General features: G+C 34.5%; 1 protein-coding gene across 8 annotated transcripts in view; it reads right to left on the reverse strand.

The window, feature by feature from the left end:
- Nucleotides 1-6,987: 6,987 nt before the first annotated feature.
- The window catches only part of LOC116295494 (A disintegrin and metalloproteinase with thrombospondin motifs 6), a 40,754-nt gene continuing 31,440 nt past the window's right edge, over nt 6,988-16,301 (reverse strand). For 7 of the 8 annotated variants that reach the window (XM_089028862.1, XM_089028852.1, XM_089028846.1 and 4 more), the window contains 5 exons: nt 15,619-15,835; nt 14,563-14,719; nt 13,282-13,569; nt 8,499-8,806; nt 6,988-7,293 (listed from right to left, as the gene is read on the reverse strand). In XM_089028862.1, coding sequence (XP_088884988.1) covers nt 7,288-7,293; nt 8,499-8,806; nt 13,282-13,569; nt 14,563-14,719; nt 15,619-15,835 — 976 coding nt within the window. In that variant the 3' untranslated portion in view covers nt 6,988-7,287. Of the gene's footprint in view, nt 7,294-8,498; nt 8,807-9,436; nt 9,941-10,530; nt 10,847-13,281; nt 13,570-14,562; nt 14,720-15,618; nt 15,836-16,301 lie in introns of those variants that run through there. The other variant, XM_089028865.1, reaches the window with a different exon arrangement.

Below are 16,301 nucleotides of genomic sequence, written 5' to 3' on the forward strand. Positions count from 1 at the left end.
TTATAGAAAATGACAAGCTTAATTAACATGTTGGTAGGTGTGTGTATCTTCGTTGTTGAGTTGGAGGGCGGTAGATAACGGATGTTTACACAGCCAAAAAATAAAAAACTAGGTGTGAAGTATCACTGTTAAAATCGTATTGACACAATGGTTTATGAGGCAATCTGTAACATTATGACATTTAGAACATTGTTCTGAAAGACTCGGAAACGAGCTGTTTCTTCTATTGTCTATTTATTGAAATGTTTTAAAGCATAGTTGTGAAAACATGTGAAAAGCGTCACCTAAGAAGGATTTATCAAAACCATTTTTTTTCCAGCTTTCTAAGCGTTTCAATATTTACTTACTATTTCATTCTACGTAGAGTGGATCGTTAAGGTCCCACTTAGAAAATCTCTTTAAAGTGTTTTGTTATTACATAACCTCATCAAAGTACCATTGTTATTACCTTAACAGTAATACTAATTGTTCTTTAAAATCAAAATGTACTAAAACATGTACCCAGCCAGTAAAACCTTGGGAATATTCCCATAGATCCAAGATAAGATTCACTTAATGAGATATCTTTTTAATGAAATAAAGACTTGCCATTTTGGCACTCGTATGGGCCATACTGAATATTTTTTTTTACCCGAAAAATAAAATCTATATTATCTTGAATTCAAGATACCCGAGTGTTCCACATATTTGCTTAGGCCGGTGTATAGTAGTTTACCGATTTCCAAATAAATCTGAAACTTAATTTCAAATAAGGAAAATAAAATACAAAAATGAAATCTATAGTGTCATAAATGTAGCGTCTACTATAGTTACCTTTCGAGACTACCAAGTTCATGGCAGTTCATTTCCAGATAAATCTCAGTTAAACTTAAGTTCAAATAAGGAAAAATCCCTTATTTTTGTGATAGACAAAGATGAAGTTAAGGTAGGAAGACGTCTGACAGAGATAATGTAACGTCTTACGAGAGAAAACACGACAAAACCATGCCGGAAAAGAGAACGGCTGATTCTATTGTCAGAATTTTGACATTAAAACACCGTTCTTTTATCAAAGTTACACTAAAAACGTAACTGCCGTCTATAAGAGTTTCGATTGCTGTTACTAGTTTTGTCAGCCTCGTGTTTTACGACGGATCTAATTTTTAAAACTTTGCGCCAAAAGCTGATAGTTCAATATGAAGCCGGGATCGAATCGATGAGACGTTTATCGAAAGGATATTAAATCATTAGCAGAAAGTCCTTGTATTTAATTGCTTTTCAATAACTAAAAAAATACAATATGTGCAGGGTTTATAAAGAATTTTCTTATTGATTCGCTAGTCAAACAGAACCTTTAGAACTAATTGTTTTTCTCATTTCACTTCACTTCACTTCATTTTATTTGATTTGATTCTACTAGATTCAGCACAGTACAATATAGACGATGCTCTTTCTTCATCGAATGAACTATATTAATGAGGTGTGAACTACGGCCGAAAATTTGAAGCATTACTTAGATATATATAGATTCAGGTTTATAATGACTCTTCGCTTAGTTTACTTAAAGTATCTAAATATGAGACCCGCCCCAAAACAAATACAGCTCTTTTGTTCGTTCGTTGCCGACCAGCTTTACTGGAGTCTTCGAAATGCATGTAGCTAAACTAGGAAATTGTTGAAATTAAAAAACTCGTGACAATAAAAATTATAAACCGCTATATCCCTTTTACTATCAGGATTTTTTGTTTTCGTGGGCTGAATAAGATTTGTTGTTTATTTTTCTTGCTTGTTTAGTAAAGTATGACTACTTTAAGAAGATTAAAATCGAAAATGATGGCAAACAAATTGATCTGAAACTCGAAATGAATTGCTTTTAAGTACATTCTATTTTCATTTTTAGAAATAGATTAAACACAATATTTTAATTGCTTTAAATGCCGTCTAATCTATATGAGACGTATGAATTATATAAACAACAATATCACTAGACTAAGAAATATATATTAAAAAAAAACATATACTAAAAAAAAAGGTTAAAATAATTCAATGAATAACTAAATGAATGAATAAATAGGACTTAGCAGTGGTATTTCCACAGAGTGGTTCATCCACTGTAATTCCAATTGGAATTTAGAAGTTTGATTTTAAACACCCTCGAAGCACAGGAGAGAACCAGCCCGGTGGGACTCGAATCCGGGGCGCATTCACGATCGTTATATTATATTGTGTGTTTTTTCTTTCTATGGAAGAAATGCCTTCTTAATTTATTTGAAATACATTCAAACACAATTCAATTGGGCAATTGAATATGCAATATATAACTTATCGAATATATATGACTATATATCAATTTTGGTGTTTTGATACGTGATAAGTCTTGTTCATAATTTGAATGCTTTAGTAACGAAAATGATACTAAGAAACAAATGAAACAAAAAGAAAGAAAGAAAGATAAGTGTACATTTACATCAAAATATACGCCATATAGAGAATTACCACTGGATAGAATACGACTTTTTGAAGAACTTCGTTTTAGTTAGAAAATACCTTGAGTTATCTTGATCATAACTTAATCAACATCTCATTCATTGCATTCTCTTGTAAATGTGGTGAGCTTGGGTTGCCTGTGATATCAACTCTGTTAAGGACTTGATTTTAGTTTCATCTTATGTTATCTTATTCATCGATTTCTTTATTCACTTATTTCAATGTTTTCTTCTCGTCTCCAATAATTATTATTTTATTATAGTCTTAAAATTGTACACGACCACATCAGCCATGATGTAATATCAATCGTGTCTAAATAAATATTATTATTATTATTATTATCATTATCAGAATTATTATTATTATTATTATTATTATTATTATTATTATTATTATCTCTGTGCAGCCCAGATTTTGCTTCAGGGTGTCCTATAAATTGTAAAGTTTTATTTTGGTTGAAGGTTTATAATTATCTATTTATCAGCATTTTCAAGTCTATCTTTTTTGTGAAAGGTTCACTATTTCAAGAATGTCATCTCTTAGATAAAAATAAATTGGGCTTTCAGAAACACACATATCATATTGTAACACCAGACCAACTTCCTTCTTTTTACCCTCTAGTGATGATAGGGTTTCAATAATTACTTGCTTCAGTTTTACCCGATTTATATTCATAATTGTATCATCACTCTAATACGATATAAGCAAATTAATTTGGATCGTTTCCATTCGCATTCTTTCGAGGGAAAACTATGACTTATGGAATCAGTCTAGTATAGTTTGGGATGATATAAATAATCTGCAACAGGACGAGGACTACATGTCGGTCCAATTTGGAAATAATTGAATTCAAAAAATTCCTCTGACTACGAAATTGAACTCGGCCATTATCGGACTCTTCCAATATTGTCAGTACTCGGAATTTTTTCATCCAGTTATTTTTCTAATTGGACAGCGTGTAGTCCTATTAACTATACTAACTATTTGACTCCACTTTATATTACTTAATATATACTATCCTGCAAACATCCAATTAAACATCATTTATTGATTACTAGTTTCTTTTGGTTTGGATTCACGTCTAGATTTGCACCAAGCCGGCCTCTTTAAGACTCACGTACAGAGTCACGAGCGAAGCAAGTAAAACAAAAAACAGACAAACAAGCGAACAAAAACGAGTGTGTACACGTGTGATTCTGGTTGGACTGCGTGTGTTGTATTAAGTCTGCGTGAACTAATACCGAGACAAAAGACTTTGCAAAACTCTAGTTCATTGTACTTCTTGCATTGACTGCTGTTTCTGATCCTGTACTGATCATATCGAAGATAACATAGCTAAGTCAACAGACTTTCCTGAAAAACGAATAAATCAAACAAAATCAATTCACCTATGGAGTGTGTGCTACAATGTGACTCAAATCTCTTGAGATATGAATAACGATTGAACCGGCGCCATGTTGTTGAACCAAGATGGCGGTTATAACGTAGGATGCACATGTTCTATAGACACCATATTTATATATCTGGAAAATAGGTAGGAAATTGGTTTTGATAAATATAAAAGCGAGCTATAGCGATCCCGTATACAAATTTTAAGAAGTGCATTGTACGTTTGAACAAAACACTCTTTCACGAATTAATCGTTTTGAGTGGTGCTCTGGGAACAGCCTCATTTATCAACACCAGTCTACTACAATTTGTGTTAGAAATATTGATAAGCCGGTGTATTATATTGATAAATAGTTTTGACATCAAACATATATTTCTATATCATTTTTTAAAACTATCATTACTGGTACTTGTTGTCTGCAGGGCCCAGTTGTTCAAAGCCCGATTAGTGCTAATCCTGGGTTAACTCTTAATAAGACCTATAGAGTTAGTCCTGGATTAGCGCTAATCCAGCTTTGAATAACCCGGCCCAGCACGTTTGTATTTAATGAAGGATCCAGAACGATTCCAAATTGGATGGCTATTATACCTAGAAAGGCATCACTTAGCGTCCTTTTTAGTTTAGTACCTTATTGTTTTCCAACTCCAAAGGCGGGTGGATGCTCACCCAATTCACCCCCCTAGATTTTCCCTTGGAATTAGAGATATTGATAACATGTGTGTTTAAATATTTAACGAGCGGTGTATTAGACACAGGTGTAACTTGTATTGATAATTATGTCTTTGATGAAGCACACTTCTTGTTAAAATGCACATTATATGAAGAAAAAAGAAGTGGGCTTTATACAGAGATAGATAGAGAGAGAGATTGAAGTTGCATTGAATAAAATGCAACGCGACGATCTTTTCCTCTTTCTGATGAATCCACCTGACATAAAGAATACCCAGGAAATTATTGCTAAATTTATTTACAACATTACGAATCTACGAAAAGAAAATATTTACGATAGACAATAGTCAAATGGAAAAACCATGTAAATAATCAGTGTGCAAATATTATCTCATGTACATATTATTTGGGTTACTGTTAATATACGTAAGCGTACAAGATCCCATTCCTATTACCATGTATTTGTTTGCGTTGTGCAAACTTGTAAATCTCCTCATAACGTGAAAATTATAACATAAACTAGACTCTTCTGTCGTTTATTCCAGTCTATTATTACTATAGTCATAACAAGTCTGCTACTGACGAGGTGTATTAGAGCCAGGTGTAGTACCTATACTTTATGTATAGGTTTTTGAAATCAACTACAATTTTAAGTACAATTTTTTCCAATTTATCATTGATTACTAGTCATTACTAGTCTGTTACGAAATTATATGTATATTAGAGACATTTATATGTTGTATCAATAACTAAGTTAGAAATAATTTGTGACATCAACCTAATCAGCTGAGCGGTGAAATTTGTTTTAGCCAATCACAGCGCGTTTAGCTGTTTTGCCGCCACCTCTCATTCCCAGGCTACTATAACCCAACTTCAGCGTATTTTTCTGTTTTCTTTTGACTAAAATATAATATACGTGTCTACAAGAAGCAGAAATATCGAATCGAAAAGAAGAATAAAAATGATTACATTTTACTATCACGTTTGTTTCGTTCTTTCAAGCTCCAAAAATTTTCAGTCGTAATTGCCAGGAAAATAATGGCATTTTGGTTGGATTCATCCTCCTGGACTGTTTTAATTAGGCTTAAGATTCTATGAGAATATCTCAATTTAGAAACAGTTAAGTTATTGTTGGAAATCGACCTCATCAAGCTCATGAAGGTAGTTTTAATTAACAGACATCGTTAGTATATCTTTCACAGGATTTTAATTCCTGCCGAAAAAATAGGGTTTTAACAAGTCAATCACAGTGTATACATGACATTATTTAATGGCACGTGCCTATATGGAATGTCATGGATAAACGTTGATTGACCTCCACAAAAACTGCATGATGTGCCGTTTATCGCAACGCCAAGTTTTGTTGTAGCGTAATGATATATCAAGGCTATAGGAGAAGATGTACGCTTTTTTCCCGATGCCATTCCTACAATATTTTTTCCTGCTTGCAGCATAAGCTTTGTAGTGTTGGATTCATTTTGAATCATATGGTTGCACACACTCTATACACTCGGTACTTTGTACAGTCTGCGCATGTCTTTGTTTCAGTCAAGGTTTCACGACACCTCCCACATGGAATAAGGAAACCATAGGAGCTTAGACACTAGACAGACAAACCGAACATTGCTAATTATAGCAAGGAGTTAATCCTACATGGCCTAGGGGCCGACTAACCTCTCCCTTAGGCTTCGGCCGAGCTTCCTGATTAGTCACTGGATAGCGGTGTCAGAGTCGAAATCTCTGGCGTAGCCGTAAATGCTTCGCGCTGCCATACTGCGCTTCGGCACTCGATGTCTGGAGGTATGGTCCTAAATTTAAACAACAACAACAAAAAATCTTTGTGGAGTCGAATTTGCCTTAGGTCTAGATTATATACTTATAGACACTACCTTAATATAGTTAAAGCATTAGAAACGATCAGTACTAAACAACGTCGTTCAAGCGCTTCGAAAGTCGAATTGACCTGGTGGCGGTGGTTTTTGCCTTCTTCGCTGTTTACCTCATATCACACAGTCGCGGATCTCGCCCATAACTTAATTACTGCGACTTGATAATGAATATTCAGTGAGGATATATCACTAAACTCTTTTGCCTCCCGGATATGGTCAGCCACGCAACCCTTCAATACTCCAGTTTCTAGTTATCTGTTGCTCAGGGCTAGCCTCGAATTTGTGCAGAAAATTCATGGGTCTCAGTGAAGGTCCGTCGAGGTTCAAAACGTTTGTATTGTTTAAAGTTGTGCATTCTTTACTTAACAGTTGGCATTTGTGAATAAATGGACACTGAAATAAGTCTGAGTGAATGATTCTGTAATCAAGGAACACAGCGGTTATAAATAAAGAATTCGAAAATAATATATATTCCCTTGCACAGTCTTTCTTCTTCATAGAGGATAACTATATTTATCAGATCAGGCTTCAAGCTAGTGCAGAAGAGGTGGGATTTAAATCTAATGTAACACATTGTTATCATGCATTTCAAAGCTTTATTGAGGATAATTTATTTATAGTTTTTCTTATTCATTAACATATTATTTTACACAACATTTTCGCGATGTTTCTTATTTTTAAATAACTTTTATAAAATTAAATGAATGTGGGTTTCCATTTTTGGTTTTAAAAACTTAATCTTTAAGTACTGTAAACATCATTGGAGTTTATTTTCGGCCGTTGAGATGTCAAATTTCCATTTTTTCCATGACGCATAGCTTATAGACCATATCTGTGCCATCGTGCATTCCATTTTTTTTTTCAACCATGTTACTACACCTTGAATATGGGGGAAAAAATTAAAAAACATCAGTAAAAAAAGTTTACTAGGTCTCTCCATTAATTCTAGGTTTTTCTACCGGTTCTCCAGTTCTCTTTGTTGTTTATGAGAAGACACCTAACATGGATACAACTAGCCTGCGTCACATCCGGAATTTTCTTCGTCAATACCACGGTATTGACGAAGAAAATTCCGGATGTGACGCAGGCTAGGATACAACTAAAACAAAGAATCTTATTGTTTAACCGGAATGACATGTGATCTGTAATGGGAATAGTTATACTTCCAAACTAAAGAGGTTCTATTCTAATTTGATCTACGAGTTAGCCATGCACTGACTTGGATGAGCTCGATCGGAGGCTGTTTTAGGGTATCGATAAAATTTGAAGATTATTATTATTATTATTATTATTATTATTATTATCATTATTATTATCATTTTATCAAAATGCGGGCTGATTTTCTGAAATGAGCCAACCATGGGATATTTGGAATCAGGGACGAACTATCTACTGGATAAGTGTTATATTAATTTTGTAAGCTTAATTTTTAAATTTTTTAAATGTTCTAGTAATTGTAATAGTTTCTTTTATAGTTTTTAGCTTATCGTAAAGGGCAACAAGTTTATTAGCATACTTTTTGCTATTTAGTGCAACCCTCGTTAAATAAAGGATTTATTATTATTATTATTATTATTATTATTATTATTATTATTATTATTATTATTATTATTATAACTGACGATTAGACTAACAGACAAAGCCCAGCTGTACTAATATATGTATGCAGGTTTGCGGGTCATGTCCCAAAAGTATGGACGTCCAACGGTACAACACTAGACTTGGTCTAGCAGGGACAGCAGAGGGGTGGGGCTGGTAGTGTTATAGCACTACCACGATTTATCCTTTTCCAATATTTACCAATTATAGCCCTATCATACTATTTTCTTATATAACTCCACCACGTTTTAGGGTGTTTCGCGGTCCCTGTCTAGTGTGGCACAGTTGTACCATATTTGGTTTACAGCTGATCTACTTTTATCTTAACCTCCAAATTTTACCGTCGCCTTGGTATAAAATTTCGGCGCTTTTCAGCTAAGTAAGTTTTTAAAAGTTTTTTTCCCTTTTTATCCTGTAATAGAAGTCCTAATACATTTGCTGCATCTAAGAGTGCTATAGTTTAGGCTACCCATATCATAACTTACATTTTTGAATGTGTAGAAAAAGGAAGCGTAGTTAGATCCAACTCCACTCCAGCAGCTGGTTGCCGGTCCTTGGCTGGAATAGGCAGCGGCAGCATCGTCATCCGGGGCAGTGTAACACTCACCGTAGAAACGAATACCAAAATAAGACCGCTCCATGTCACGTGCTACGTGCGCACACTGGCTGATGGTCAAGTTCATGTTGCGCCAGTTGATCTGACTGCGAAAGTTGGCGTAGAGGGTTGGTAAGACAGCTGCCTTTGTTCTGCGATCATTGTAACAGCCAAGACTTGTGAGGGGCGGTAATTGAACTAAAAGACACAATGAATAAAATACACTGTGAATTAACAAAGATAGAAACATCATAATTTCTTGCAATTTCTCAAATTAAAGAAGCAATTTATTGAGAAGATCATTGGATGTAACAGTTTTCTTCATTAACTTGTAAGGAATGAAGAAATGGCAAAGCAGACGTATAATGCCAGGCTTATCAAGCCGATTGGCGCGCAAGGGTAATATCCAAACAGTACTGATCCGATATTTGACTACACAAACATGAATTTTCTCGATGCGATTTTTGCTTCAAATACATATATAGGGTAATTGAAAGACAGCAAGACAGACAGACAAAAACAAATGGACGGACAGATGGACTGACGGACGGATGGACGGACGGATGGATGGAGATGATAAACAAACAGACAGATAGGCAAACAGACCGATAAATAGGGAGACAGACAAACGGCAAACAACAGAAAGACAATTGCAAAGAGAGAGAAAGGCTTTTCTTTTTGCAAACTCCCATAATGAATCTGTAACTGGCGCTACACTTTAAAAGACTTCGTCCAATCAGTTTGTAATTTATAATGCATGCTTTACTTTACCTAGTTCTACGCGATTTGACGACAACCAGTGCAAAAAGGAAATGAATGAAGACCAAGGACCTATATTCATTTTATTCTTTATCTCTACATTTCAACAATTGCATGTTTGAAGAAAACGTCTATGTAAATATACCACTTGAAAAATCTCTTAGAAAACGAACCAGAACTGGGCCTCATACGATCGTGGCACCTCTTTTTTTTTTTTTTCACTCGAAAACTTTTCTTTCAACGATCAGTTTGCCGAGAGAGGACGGACACAAAAATGGCTACAAAGTAGGCTACGATAAGTGTTAAAATTCTTAAAATATTGCAAGTGTAATGATAATGATAACAATAACGCATGAGTGTGCCCATGAATAGTTATGATTCATAAGTGATTTGGAAGTGCAGTTCTTCTACTGTGAGTGAGGAATTGTTCCATTTGTAGCAAGGGATTTTTATTATTCACCACTATGATATTTCATAGCTTATCATATACTATATTTATGACAGATTATATCTTATTTTATAGCTTTATTATAGGTTTCTCTTCTCTCGTATGGACCAGATTTTGACTTCATCCTGTGAGAACAAAAGCAGAATTTTAATTAAAAAGTTCGAACTTTTCAAAAAGTGGGATTTTTTCCGGAAGTAAAATATATAAAGCATTTCCTATGGAGAATGGTTGTTAATATATATGTGTTGTTGTTGTTGTTGTTGTTATTATCATTATTATTATTATTGCAAATTACCTAGTTATTAGCGAGATTTGCAATTGTAAAACAAAAAGCATCAAAATAAAGTTTTCATTATTATTATTATTATTATTATTATTATTATTATTATTATTATTATTATTATTATTATTATTATTATTATTATACACAGCGGTATACGCACAAAATGAGAAAACACACACTTTTCGTACCCTATTGGAAATATTAGTCCTTTTGATTTTACCTTGTGCTTTTCCAATTTCAGACTACGTGTCATTCCCTAGAGAGTATCATTTCTTTGTTTAACGATTGCTCACGAAAAGATATGAACATGAATACAACTCCAAACAAAGAATCTTATTCTCAAGAGAATGACACGTGGTGTTAAATGGGAAAACATTACGCCCAAGGTAAAGACGTCTGTTGATATTGTGTTTGAACAAAATGCTCTCTTACCTTGGTTTATCTCGCATTTACATTTTGTAGACCATGTTGGACCAGTGGGCTCCTACTCCAACCACACAGTTATCTGCAGCACCATATTTATTATAGTTCTCGCTGGCGACGTTATCCGGCGCTGACCAGCATTCCCCGTAGTACTGGACCGCAAAGTAAGTATAACCTTTATCACGTGCGATGTGGCTACATTCACTGATCGTCTTGTTCATGTTCCTCCATACAATTTGCGGGCGCATGTTGCCAAGAAGGACTGGTAAGGCTCGGTCAGAAGTGTCAGCGAAGCAGCCGAGGTTTGTAAGAGGAGGTACTGTTTCTGAAAAATAGAAGTAACTTTTTTAAGATGATGAAATCTATCTTTATAATGACATAAATCAGATAACTAGCCAAGGCGACTGAGTTTATGGCTTCTGTCAATCAAATCAAACAGTTTGAGTTAATAATAGTTTTTGTGGATCGAAGGAAGCCAAAAACCCTGACATCTTGGGCAGAGTCGGCCGCGTAATTATGAAGGATTGATAGTCTTTTTATGTTTTGAACTGCATGCGAGTATTCTTGGTTTGACAGGAAAAAAATATCGCAGTTACTTTTAGAGCTTTTTTTAGTCATATACATATACCACCATCAATTCGGGTGTTTTATATATTTTATTTATTTATTTTTTATCAAAATTTATTAATTAATTTTTTCAATATGCAGCTTATATAGTTTTTATAGTTTGTCAATAAAGTTTTCGTTACGAAGATTTGAAAATATTCCTCTTGCACGTCAAAGCAGCTCAATTTGGAGGACAAAACAAAAGAATTTCAATCTCCTGGGAATTGGAAACCCATTGTTATGTCCTCAAAAATGGAGCTGCATTTTGACGACTGCAAGGGGTATGCAACTTTAAAAAAAATAATTTGTGAAAAATTGATGCCACTGTTTTTATAAGTTGTGAAAAAATTATTCTTCAAATCAAGAACACCATTAATAAAAAAATAAGCAAAAAATAAATAGATAAATTTAATTGTGATTTAATTTTTACCGCTGCTTAAACTTATTTTCGTATGAGTAGTATTATTTCTGATAAACGTATTTCAACTGTACTCATACGAAAATAAATGCTTTTAGTTTTAAGCTAATTGCATCAATAAGCATCTTTTTAAGAGCAATATTTATTTCTAATTACTTATTATCCTTTTATTATTAACTTGAAAAATTATCATTAATAACTTAATAAACTATTACCATTCTTAAGAATGATTACCTTTAATTAACTATATATATCAGATCATGCATTTCTTTGTTGGACTTAGCTTTAGTGCTTGTTTAATTGTTTTTGGTCAGTGTGATTGTTTTGTTGAATAAACTCACCGATTTTGGAAAACCTGTAAGGGCTGACTCGAACCACCACGAGGAAAATGTTTGTAATAACAGAGCAGATCTATAGCCGTGGATGTGATCATTTGTGAGTAGCATATTGAACAGCTGACCAGTCCCAACAAAAATGATCAGAAATAACAATAAAATAAAGTTTCCATTTTTTAAGAGGGGAACAGTTTTTTAATGATATATTCAGCTAACAATCCCTTGGTCTTGGAACCTAAAAATTGGAATTGTGTGTATCAACACAATTTAGAAAACTGGAAAAATTATCTGTTCTCTCAAAACAGATATGTAGTCACTTGCTTGCGATTTCTAACTTTTGATTCAATCAGGAATCTTGAACATGTACAACCCGTGCAGGATTTGTTTGGTCTCAGTCTTGGAGTCGTCTATTTTGTACTTGAATGGTCTTGGATAATTTTCTCCGAAGATGAACGACTGCGGAAGTCGTATCAAACTACCAATATAATTTATAAAACTACAAAATTCAAACTCCTCCACATGCTATTATGAAACTGTATAACGCCAAGCAATGCTTTACTGACTTAATCTCATTTTGAAAAGTATCTTTTTTGTTCCATAAAATACCCGAAAGATATTTCTTGGAGGTATTAACAAACCCAAGGCAAACATTAGATTTACCACTTATATCTGCAGCGGGATAATGGATTGGTAGGGTATAAGTTTATATACAATTAAATATATATGAATAAGTCAACCAACCCAAGAAAACTAGTATGAGGTAGTTTGTTTGAAACAAGTTTATAAATGTAAGATTTACTGATCTCGACTTTTATGGCAATGTTGACGGATAAGATTATGACAAGCCAAATGATCAATCTTGTTTTTGCGCATGTCATTGTCATCAGGCAAAAATAATATGTAAGAAAAACACACGATTCCCCAGTTATAATTGATTGCCCTTGAGTTTACATATGCTAAAATTTAAAATACAAAATATAACGAATATGTTACCTCAACTAGAAATAGATTAAACAAACAATTGACAAGCACATATACACTGTACATGTGCATACGGGAATATATGATATTTATGGACTACTGCCTTTTCGTGAACTGAGTAGAATGCTCGAATGTATAGATAAATGAATGAATCATTTGTGAATAAATAAATGAATCACGGATGAAGTGGATGGATAGATGGATAATGGAATGAAATGGACGGATGGATAATGAAAAGTAAAGGATGAAGATTATGCAAGGGATGAATGAAATGGAGGGATAGATGGATGAATGAATAGATGAATAGATGGCTAGATGGTTAGATGAACAGATGATGGATGTAAAAATGCTCAATACTTTTTTATTATACGTACTCCTATTCCATCACAAAACTTTTACAGATCCCCACCATTGACTTACCCATGGTGTAGACAAACATGTATCCTTGATTTCCAATACCATTGTTACAATCAGCCATCGATGCTGGACCCTGCTCATAGTACTTAGTCTTGGTGTTTGGTCCAGAGTAACATATGCCATTGTTAGCCATTGCAAAGTATGTAAACCCAGCTTCATGAGTGAGGTTAAGGCACATTTCCACTGCGATTTCCGTGTGATCAAGATTAACAGAACCTCTTAAATCTCCCAGGATTTGCTCCAGAGGAACAGGATTGGCTTTGAAGCAGGCAATTTTAATTTTATCAGGTGCTGGAGGCGAAAGAATTAAACAATATTTGATACAACTTATCTATATTGATGGTTTTCAACCATTCCCAAGAGAATTAAATAACAAAAGGTACGGCGGCCATGTTGGAGGATATAACAAAAGAATTCATTGACAATTCTTTTGTTAAGTTCCTCCAACATGGCCGCCGTGAAAACCATCAATTCCGATATATGAAAGAAATATTTATGAGTGATTGTTCCATGAATAAGCCTCTTTGGCGTAGCCTTATAGTGTTTCCATTGTAGACCACATGTCATTCTCTAGCTATTTGATCATTTGTATTCACCATTTTCCATGCATTGGTTCACTGGTCAAACACAAAGCGCTCAAGCGAGGCTCCAAGGTACTTTCAAAGGATCATTCAAATTTGAACCTTGCAACCTCGACTGAGTGCTTTGTGTTTGACCAGTGAATCGATGCATGGAAAATAGTGAACGTTTTAACGGTTACACATGAGAAGACATGCAGCCATGGATATGAATACAACTCTGAAACAAAGAATCGTATTCTTCAGATAATGACAAATGGTCAGAAATGGGAAATGGCATCCAATCGAAAATGGTACGCACAAAGGCAGTTGACTTTCGGTATCGTTTCGTTTAGCTTTCCTCGTTTTATTTTATTTATTTTCTTATTATTTTACATTGCCTAATATCAACTGCAGATTATTTGTTCAGTTTGAATCGTATGGTCAATTATTTTTCACACACACACACACACACACACACACACACACACACACACACACACACACACACACACAAAAGAACATCAAATATTGCCAATGTTTTATTAACATACTTTGACCCCACGCAGCATATCCCAAATGCAGCTCAATTTAGAGGATTTAAATAATAGAATATTACTCCCTAAGAATTAACTTAAAAATCATTCCTTTTGCCTGGGAATTCTTAATAGGGTTACTAAATAGGGCTTCTTGAGTGATATACATTTCATGAGCATCATTAACTTACGGCCACATGGAGTATCTGCGTTGCAAGGCTGTGATGTAATTGGTTTTGGCATCTGATCACACATTGTGCTTGTTACCGTTTTTACCACTCCCTCGGCATCAACTTGACGACAGACAAGTTTTCTTGTAATGATTCCAGTACCACAGGTGGTCGAGCACTAAAAAGGAATCAGTCAAACGATAAATCATAGACTCTACTTGTTAATGCTTATTTCCCTGGATCCAATCAAAGGGGGGAGAAAAAGTTTCTTTGCGGAATACTGCATATACTTGATGAAGTGGTTTAACTGCGGAATGCGTATGAACTACTTCGACGGTACGGCGACCATCTTGCCAGGGGGCAAAACAAAAGTAAGAAGAAAAAAAATGTACATAGTTTCGTGTATTTGTCTTTCTTTTGTGGGTGAGGTGATCGATGTACCGTATTAATTCATTTTTTGTTGTATTCTCTTGTGGCGAGGCCTAAATATCGATCGGCGTCATTATTGCAACAAAGCTTTATTTGCCCCCTGGACGCCCCATAATGTCTTGATCCAAGACGGCCGCCGTATCGTCAAAATAGTCCATTTTATAGATGTCATTTTGTCCGCAACGTAACCTTGAACGTAAGAATCATATTTCAAAGTCAAGGAAAAGTCCAATGTACGCAGCTATTCCTTTTCTATGGATGAGTGTTGAGTTACGTCACATCTATAGTTAAAGGGCCTATAACGCCTAACTTATATTTTCAGTATTCATTTTACATGAATATTTGAATGGTAAAATATCTTGAAATGATTTGAGTGATGCATCTTGGAAATATCAAGGTTTATACTTCCAATATGTTAATGAGTGCGATGTCATATTTTGTTAAATGACATCAACATGGCCGCGATAACGTACAATCGAAGAATGCCCCTTGCAGCACGTCAGAATGCATCTTAATTTGGAGGACATAACAATATTAGGTTCCAATTCTCATGAGATTGATATTATTTTGTTTTGTCTTCCAAATTGAGCTGCTTTGAAGTCACATTCAAGAGGTCTATGATAATATAACATCATCACTATTACATACTGGAGACCATTCCAAGGACTGCCAATCGGGTGGGCACTCAATTTGTCTACAGTTTCTAGTGAGCTTAGTGACGTTGGGCTTATTAGAGGCTGAACAACTGCTGTCAGGTAATTCCTCGTAGCTTGTGGAGTTGATCTTCTTATGGCAGTACAGACGACGTGACTGGGAGCCTTTGCCACATGATTTAGAACATTCCTGCCAACGAGTTAGATGCCACCTGAAGGAATATTTCCTCAAAGTTATTTATGATGATGATGATGATGATGATTATGATTATGATTATTATTACAAAATTAAGTATAAGAAACGAACAACGTTTCGATGCAGCTTGCATCATCCTCAGGTTCTGAATAAAAAATTTGTATTTACATAAAAAACATTTGTTGTTTGTTTCTTATACTTAATTTTGTAATTATTATTATCATTATTATTATTATTATTATTATTGTTATTATTAAGATAACATACTAGTTGAGGTGGTCAATGAAGTGCAGAAAAGAGCAAGAATAGTTCAAAGGGAGGGACGTAGATGCGACGAATAATACAAGGAGATATAAGATGGTTGGATGGATGCATGGGATTATGATGGAAGGATAACAGAAATGGAAAGATGCCAAAGTATGGAAGAACGAAAGAATGGAAGACTGAGAATAGACGGAAGAATGGAATGATAAAAGGATAAC

This window comes from Actinia tenebrosa, unplaced genomic scaffold (genome assembly GCF_029948245.1).
Source record: "Actinia tenebrosa isolate PJP-AT-01 unplaced genomic scaffold, QUT_ActTen_1.0 PGA_scaffold0__85_contigs__length_37466705, whole genome shotgun sequence".
In the NCBI taxonomy this organism is placed as follows: domain Eukaryota; kingdom Metazoa; phylum Cnidaria; class Anthozoa; order Actiniaria; family Actiniidae; genus Actinia; species Actinia tenebrosa.